Source organism: Diachasma alloeum, unplaced genomic scaffold (genome assembly GCF_001412515.2).
Source record: "Diachasma alloeum isolate Michigan unplaced genomic scaffold, Dall2.0 Dall_scaffold_01213, whole genome shotgun sequence".
NCBI lineage: Eukaryota > Metazoa > Arthropoda > Insecta > Hymenoptera > Braconidae > Diachasma > Diachasma alloeum.
In genome coordinates, this window is record NW_021681322.1 from 36,571 (window position 1) to 46,064 (window position 9,494).

Below are 9,494 nucleotides of genomic sequence, written 5' to 3' on the forward strand. Positions count from 1 at the left end.
AATAATTTGATGTATCTAATGGCTGTGAGGTCGTCATTTGTCATAGTAGTCAATGGCTGTCAGATCGTTAGTTACCATGATAAATTATCCATTTACTATTTCCTCTCTATCGGACTTATTTCTTAATCTTTATTAAAAACGCTCTTTGAAGATGTTCATTTTTTTTGTACATTTTTTGATTGTACAATCATAATTTTTAGGGACTCCTGCGTGACGTAAAATCCAATGGAAATTATGATATATTTTACATTATGAAGATGGAAAAACAATCGAGATAACGTTCGAAAGATAATCCACCCGGGCCTTCAGTCAAAAAACCGTGTGGATGTCTCAAAAAAACCTTCGCTTGTCTCAATATATATAACTACGCTCGAGTCGCATTAATGCAATGCTTGCAATTGTTAAAATAATCGTAAAACAATCACTAAACTGTTTTTGATTATTCTGACAATTAAAAGCGTTGTGTCAAGCCTGCATTGTGTTCATTGTGAAATCTTCTTATTTCGGAAATTATTGAGTTTAGAACAGAATGTTAGGAAATGATTTTTGTACTTCACCAAATTGTCTCCTAAAATTTTGATTGTTTTTTTAAAACCTTTTATTTTTAAAGGTATCTGCGAAATAATACGTTACCCATTCATTCTGCTTTTATTACTTCACTCATATAATTAATCACTGGACTATGGAATGATCATTATGTGGCAATGAACTATTGAAATTCAACTGTCATTATGTGACGATAAACTATTAAAATTCACTGCACTCAATTAGGAAAAAAATCGACCGATAATAATTGCTCTCATTGTGAAATGATAGAACCGAATGACTCAGTTTCACTTCAGACACATTAGATCAATTTATTTGGGATATTCTAGGATTACAGGGAGACGATGAAATTTTTTCGAGGCCTTTTTTTAGATCAAAATCTAAAGTTTTGAAAAAGGTTCTTATAAAGATTCATTCATCTATATATCTTCGATTTGAAAACATTCATGAAAAAGTTGATCCGCTCTGAAATTTAATATTACCTTTGTTTCGTTTTGTTTTATCTTTTCATAATTGATTCCCACGTGAAGCTGAATTTGTACCTTACAAAAATGCAAAAGAAGAATGTATCTCGTTCGATAACGAGGTGCTGAAACTATGAGACTAAAATTGACACAAGTAACATGACAAATCTCGAGTGTTTCTCTTTGAATGATTAACCAGTGACCATGTTGGTCGATAATGTTGTTAGGCAAAGCATTTTCATTCAATTTTTGCAGTTTTTCAAGATGATTTAGTGATTATATTTAAGAGTTTCCTGCAGTATCAGGATGAAAATAATGCAGGAAAGTGGTAGAATAAGTCGAAAAATATCATGCAGACCATTTTGAAAATAACTCTGTAACCAGTTCATAGAAAAAAAATATTGAGAATCTCTCTTTGTTCATTCATCATAGAATTTTCCATCAGATCTCTAAGAGATGCACAAGATGTTCGACTAATTCCGCTGGATCTCTTACTTTGAAGAATATCTACAAAACGGTCTGGAGGACATTTTTGGGCTTGTTTTATATTCACTCTAGAAACGATGAAAATAATTATCTCTAGAGATGTATCCACTGGCATAAGTAGTTACTTTCACTGAAGGAGAAATGGGAAGTTGTTGAGAGGTAGATTATAAACGTAGAAAGAAAGAAAGACAGGATAGGAATCGATGAAAGGGGATAAAAATTATTCATTTTCCAGTTTTCAGTGAACATTGGATATTGTATATCTCCATGTGGTATTGTATAGCGAATAAATCACTGTTAAGAATTTGAAAACAGAAAAAGAAAAAAAAATGCCATAGCTGTTGACGTTCAATCATCAGTTTCGCTCTTCTCTCCATTACGTAGAGAACTTTAAGGAGAAAGCGTTTAGGCATTCAATTATATAGATGACTAGTCATGTACTCATCGTTCTTCGGGGCACGAAAGAAAATATGTGTATTACATATATATTTATTATGTATACTTCTTACGTCGAGCGTGATTCAAGATTGTTTTTTTTTCGTTTATATGAGTGATAAACGCACATTATTCTTGGTATTTTATTAATAACATGAGAATTGTGGTGAAAGCTTGTGTGGGTTATTTAATTAATTAGTGTATTTAGAAGTTTGTGGAGCAAAGTCCGGGAAATTTTATATGCTGAGAAGTAATTTGAGAATTAATTTTGAAAACACTCTATCGTACGAAGATACAACTGTTTCTCCGGTACTAAAACTTTCGAGGCTCTATGTGAAAGATTGGCTTGTGTACCAGCCAACCTTTTGCACGGAATATTATTGGTACTCCACGAAGGGTTATCTGTGCATTTTAGGAGTGCTTTCTTCTAGAATCAAAATCATCCAGATCGACTCCATGCGCTTCTTGGCTGCTAATACAAGCCCATATCGGGAAACTGAGTTGTATAAATACGATCTTTTGCCACAACGCTCGCTACAATCTGTTAGTTGTTGAGACACTAATTGATCCTTATGGATGACAAAAACGAAAAAAAAGTTCTTTTAACCTTTTCGTTGATTCAATCTGGCTTCCAAGTCTCTCTTCAAAGTGTTCTTTGTTGGAGATAAAAAAAATGAATTGATGAAAAAAAAATAAAAATCTGTACATAATGATGAGGGATTGTACAACTCTCGGCCAATACCTCCTCGATTTTTCAAACTAAACAGACTGACTATTTCTTTTGGATGATTTGTATGTAGGTAGTAGAAAAATTGAAACAAAATAACCATGTTTAGGGTTTAAAAAAATATTACGATATTAAAGTAAATTTTTTGGTAGCGATTGCCACGAGTGGTCATACAAATGAGCATGGATGTAAATAAAGCAAAGGAAAAAAATGGTATATCATTAAAAGAATTGTGTATTTTTAAAGCGATCTGTTAGCTTAATAAATGAAAACCCTAGAATTTTTGGGACTAATTGAATTTGTGAGATTTAATACTTGACGATGACAGGCTGTTGTTATTTTGAGTTCATGGGGATGTGATTGTGGGTCAATAATGAACAATCAAAATACCGAAGTCATGTGATGACGCTCACGATATTACGACGTCTTTTGAAGGTTGGAATGAACTGGATTTGTGGGGGTATATGTGAAATTTCCCACGTTAATGAAGAAACGATCATATTTCGATTATTTCGAAGGTCTTGGGGTATAAGAAATGACAACATATCTCGATGAATTGTGATATAATGGGAATTAGAAATAAATCAATGGATTTTTTGTTCAATAGAATTGGCTATTGAATTTTTGACGTAGATACGTTTATGGTTTCGTTTTGGGTCGTCACTCGGCGAAAAAATGCTTATGCAGCCGCGCCATCTATCGGCGATGCTTAAAAGCGTAAATTGAGTTTTCCTTATTAGTCAGCGGAATTGAGTTTCTTGGGTACAGCGAGAACTGAGATTTTCCTGAAGACTAGAGTTAAATCTCAAAGGCAAAATTGAGTTTTCCAATAAATGACTATCGATAGTTTAAAGCTAAAGATTCCTCTCGTAGAGTGCTCCCTTCCTCCTCTTTCGTCTCCTCCTTTCTCGTTTTCGAATTCTGGTTCTGCTACTCTGCTACACCGCTCCCTGTTCTTCTGCTGCTCGAGACGAAATGGCCCAGGCGGATTGGGTGCACTAAATTTATAGAAGGTTACTACGCAAAAACTCACCATTGGCTGAAGAGTCAATGGTGGGAAGTTAGAAATCTGATTGGCCAATGAGTCGATGGTGGGGAGAAACCTTTTGATTGGCTAGTGAGTCGATGGTGGGGTTAAAATGATCCAAGGCCGAAGACAGTACCATTTCTTAGATAAGGAGCGATTGAATAGAAAGCATTCTTAATCAACTAAGTCTGTTGGAAATTCGGCCTGAAAAGGCATCCAGACCAGTCGGTGGTCATCGGCCATCTTCGGTCACATGATCAGAAGAGGGGGAAATACCCAAAAACCCCTCGCGCTTCACTCATCGTTCGGAATTGTATCAGACAACACGTTTTTATATCGTTCTGGAAGTTAATTTCAGGCATTTTGTATCTTTGGAATTATATCATTTCAGTTTGTTATCACGGAGTTTATAATCACGTTTATTGGTCAGTTATCAGTTTCGGTTCTATTGGACAATTATCAACAATTCTTTGTGAACATTATCAGTGAATTAGTGGACAAATAGTCGTGTAAATACTTGTTTGAAAATATATCGACTCGCCTTACGGCTACATCATCGTAATTGATTTTTCCCAGTATACTTTCCCAAATTTCCACACACGAAACCTACTCCCCATCCACCCACACGTTCAATCCGCAACAAATGGTCCTTCGAGCCGGCTTGGAGGAGTTGAAATTAGTGATTCGTGTGTTTTACTAGTGGAAAAAATCATCTTCATAAAATTATCGACCGCGTGGGCAACGCCCAAAACGGCTTGCCTGACGTCAAGGACACTCAACAAAGGCGAAATTATCAAGTGTTTACATTTTGGACAGACGATCAGTGTCGGGAGAGTATCACGGGGTTTGTTTACATCGGTGTTGCGGAAAATCAAACATTGTTTCGAGTCGCTTAAACTCGGGCTCAAGCGAGAGACAGGGGTTCTCAAAAATTCACGGGATCAACGGTGCTCAATCAATCCGGTAAGCTACAAGAATCATGGCATCGACTGGTGGGGATAATCCGGAAGGGAATCATGACGTTCTACACGGTGGTGGGGATGAAGAAAAGCAGTGGAGAGACCAAGTTCCACCTACCACCTCGCTCTGATTCAAAAGCCCCACTCACACCATCTCAGATGATGATAGCTCGGTTGGGGGTACAATACTCACGTCAGGCGTATCTAGAGGGAGGGCTTGCACGCCTGAGGAATACAAGGGTGGAAGATCTCACGGAGGAGGAGCTCAATTCGATGGAAAAGATCGCAGATAAGCATTTTGAACATTTCAATACGTATCATAACACATTTCAAAATGCTCCAACAGAGGAGTTCCTCGATTCAGATTATTACAAGGAGAATGTTCATGGACTCACGATGACTATTCATAGTGACATCATCACAATCATCGGAAGATTGAGGGGCGAGATCAAGAGATCAAGGTCATCAACATCAATGGACAACAATCGAGGAAATCTATCGAGAATCGCTCTACCAACATTCGATGGTCGGTATGAGGCTTGGAAACCATATGAGGATCTATTTAACTCTATGGTGAGACTGGTAAAAGGCATTCCAAGTGTGGAAAAAATGGTTCGACTCAAGGGATCACTCAAAGGAGAGCCACTCAACATGATCTCTAATCTCACAGTTACTGACGACAATTTCGAGATTGCTTGGAACAAATTGGTAAAGCACTATGACAACAGGAGGTTGATTATAGCAGCTCACATCGACAAAATCTTGGAATTGAAACCTGTGGTTGACGACCCAGCCAAGGGGTTGAGCAATCTCAGCAACATCATCACGCAAGCACTGGACGCGCTGAGGGCTCTTGACGCTTCAGTTGATCATTGGGACTTAATCGTTGGAAGGGTAGCGAGACGCTGTATCGACTTGGATACCAAGAAAGCTTGGGAAGTTCATCTCGGTGGATCAAGGGATCCTCCAACACTCAGAGAACTTCTCGACTTCATCGAGGCAAGGGCTCGTGCACTGGAGAATGTGGCACACGACAAACCAGCTCAAACTTCTAAGGATTCTTCATCAAAATTCAAAGGAAAACATCAGCAAGTCAAAGTTCATCATGCTTCTGGGGTTGGAGGCCAAGCAAAGGCTCCAGCTGAGGTATCAAAATCAGGAGTAAAGGAGTGTCGACTCTGTGGAGGTGATCACTGGCTGAGGTTCAACTGTGAGAGCTTCAGGGCGAAGACTCCAGCTGAACGCAGAGAAATCGTCACAGCAAAGAACCTTTGCTACAACTGTCTTGGACCTCATCGAGCTCCAACATGCACCAGCAAAGAAAGATGCAAAGTTAAGGATTGCAATGGGAATCATCACACACTGATCCATGAGGGGTCACCAGAATATCGCAGGGAACTTCAACAACAGACTCAGCTGAGTCAGCCGTCACCAGGAAGTTCTGGAATATAACTGGGGACATCGAAGAACTCAGGATTGAGAGGTTAAGTATCATTTTCTTAATTATTATCTTTGGCAAATGATACGGCCCTCATCCTGTGTTTTTCTCCCCCAGGTCAATCATCATCAGGATTATCATTAACAAATCCAAGGGAACTGGCATCACCATCATCATCAACTGGACCAGTTGAGCAATCAGCCGACCCCAAGGTCATTCATCAAACATCAACATCAGAACAACGGGTAGTGCTATTGGCAACAGCCAAGGCACTTGCAGCATCATCATTCGGAACCTATCATCACGTCAGACTTTTGATCGATCAGGGATCAGAGGTCATCTTCATCACGGAAAAACTGGTCAACATCCGTCAACTTCGACGCAAGTCGACAAACATCAAGGTCTTCGGAATCGGCGGGCTAGAGTCAGGGTCAACACGTGGAGCAGTCAAAGTCAATCTTCACTCTCGATTTAATCATCAAAACCAAGTCGAGGTCACTGCTCACGTCCTGACGAAGCTTACATCAACTCTACCATCAATCCATTGTACTAAGGCGGAATTAGATCATCTTCAAGGGCTTCAACTGGCAGATAACAATTTTCTCAAACCTGGGTCAATTGATATCATCATCGGTGCAGATCATTACGGTCAGATCATTGGTAACAACATCCCCAAATCATCTGATAATCAGACTGTTGCACAACAGACCATATTTGGGTGGATAATATCAGGGACGGTCTGCTGTACAAGTTGTAAACCGCAGACATCTCTAACTGCAGTACGAGAGTCGTCGAGTGAGCAGCTTCTAGACCTACTCAAACGGTTTTGGGTTCAAGAGGAACCTCCATCACACGAGAACATGGAATTAGGCCCTGAAGAGTTGGAATGTGAGGAACATTTCCAACGCACACACACAAGAGAGAGCTCAGGACGCTACGTTGTACGTCTTCCACTCAAAACAACACCATCAGCACTGGGTGAGTCAAGAAAACACGCTCTCCAGCTGTTGAATCGAACATCTACCAAATTATCATCAAATCCATCATATGGGAAACTCTACAAGGATTTCATCAACGAGTACGAGGCTCTTGGTCACATGAAAAGAGTCTTAGAAGCATCAGAACCATCACCGGTCTTCTATCTCCCTCATCACGGTGTTCTGAGGGAAGATAGCATCACGACCAAGCTCAGGGTGGTCTTCAACGGGTCGAGCAAGACATCATCAGGAGTTTCACTGAATGAAATCCTTCATTCTGGTGGAAAGCTTCAGGTAGAAGGATCAGACGTTCTCATATGGTTGAGAACACATCGTTGGGTAGTCGGAAGAGATATCGTCAAGATGTTTCGTCAAATCAACGTGAATGAAAAGGATTGGGATCTTCAGAGAATCTTGTGGAAGGATGAGGACAACAATCTCATCACCTATCAACTTACAACGGTCACGTACGGTCAAACCTGTGCTCCATGGTTGGCCCTACGAGTTCTTCAACAATTGGTGGAAGATGAAGGTCATCGGTTTCCAATGGCGGCGGTCTTCTTGACAAAAGGGAGATACGTCGACGATATCTACGGAGGAGCAGAATCAGAGGATCAACTAAAGGAACTCATCAATCAACTGATCGGACTTTGCACGGCGGGCGGCCTCCCCCTGCAAAAATGGGATTCAAACTGTCAGGAAATTCTCCAGGAACTTCATTTGACATCATCACCCCCCAGAACAGTGGAATTTGAGAATAGCACGGTCAAGGTGTTGGGACTGTGCTGGAATCCAATCTCAGATGTCTTCACCTACAAGGCGAAAGAAAAATCAAAGGCTACTATCAACAAAAGGAATGTTCTCTCAGAGATCGCACAACTGTACGATCCTCTGGGAATCATCGGACCAGTCATCATCAGAGCAAAAATCTTTATCCAGAAATTATGGCTATTAAAAATCGATTGGGATGACCCATTGCCAATGAGTCACATCAAACGTTGGAACGAATTCAGAGAAGAATTCACTCAACTCGGACAGATTCAGATTCCAAGATGGCTTCAAACCTCATCAACATCATCAAGGATTTACATTCATGGGTTTGCTGATGCATCAAATCTGGCCATGGGGGCTGCGGTGTATATCAGGGTAGATAATCACGGTTTGGAACCATCAATCATCTTGGTATGTGCGAAAACCAAGGTCGCACCACTGAAGAAGATCACCATCCCACGGTTGGAGCTACTAGCGGTAGTATGATTATCAAATCTGGTTACTTACGTGCAGAGGATGCTGGGGAGAGAAGATTTATCACTCTTTCTCTGGTCGGATTCAACAACAGCACTTACTTGGATCAATGGACACCCATCAAGATGGAAGGACTTCATCCAAAATCGAGTTATTAAAATTCAAAACTCCTTACCATCAGCAACATGGAAACACATCAGTGGGAAAGACAATCCAGCGGATTGTGCATCGAAAGGACTATCTCCAAGTCAACTGGTAGATCATTAGCTCTGGTGGAATGGTCCACCATGGCTCAAGTCACCACAGGAGGAGTGGGCATCTTCATCAACGGTAATGGAATCGACGACGGAAGCAGCATTGGAGGAAAGACCAGTGCTGGCTCATCCTGTAGCACACGTGGAACAACCTCAGGACTTGTTGGAGAGGTATTCTACACTTGACAAGGTTCTGAGAGTATCAGCAAGGGTCATGAGAGCGATCAAGCTCATGAGACAGCAAGAGGTACCAGATTCTCCAGTTTTACTACCTGAAGAGCTGGATGATGTCAGAATCTATTGGATTAAACTCACTCAAAACGAACATTTTGAGGCACTCATCAATCGACTCAAGAATGGATGAGAGATCTGGCACAATCATCCCCTGGCAAAGCTAACACCATGGTTAGACGAAGATCAGACGCTTCGTCTTGGCGGGCGGCTCAGGCGCACACCTCTGGAGCCAGATGCTAAGACACCCGCTATCATCCCAAGACAATCAAGACTCACATAACTGGTCATTGAGAGAAAACTCTCCATGGAGGAGTTCAGTTAACATTGGCATACATCAGGCAAAGGTACTGGAAAATATAAGAGGGTGGGCTAAAATGTACACTTATTTTTTAAAAATATTCTTTATCAATTAAACTCAGTCTAGGCTCATCACAAAGAGTAACGATTGTAGTTTTCTTTTGAAAATAAAAAAAATGCATTTCATGAACAATCCAAAGTCATTAATATTTAAAAAAAAATGAAATGTCCATTCCACCTCACCCTCCTCTGAATACAGACTGGTCTATTAGGAGAAAAGTTAATCAGAAAGAGGTTGAAGACTGGCGCTGTTCCCACGATAAAATCGCTCGAGAAGGAGGGCCATTTGAAAGGTTCGTTAATTAGAAAGAAGAGAGAGAAAAATATTCGTGTTAGAGAGTCTAC

At 40.3% G+C, this 9,494-nt stretch overlaps 1 protein-coding gene across 1 annotated transcript; it reads left to right on the forward strand.

Annotated features, from left to right (window-relative positions):
• The first annotated feature begins 4,701 nt into the window (after positions 1–4,701).
• LOC107046130 lies at positions 4,702–8,922 on the forward strand. Its single transcript, XM_015268651.1, has 4 exons — positions 4,702–6,064; positions 6,200–8,241; positions 8,344–8,559; positions 8,602–8,922. The coding sequence occupies exons 1-4, from the start codon at positions 4,702–4,704 to the stop codon at positions 8,920–8,922; spliced, it is 3,942 nt and encodes a 1,313-aa protein (XP_015124137.1).
• Positions 8,923–9,494: the final 572 nt, after the last annotated feature.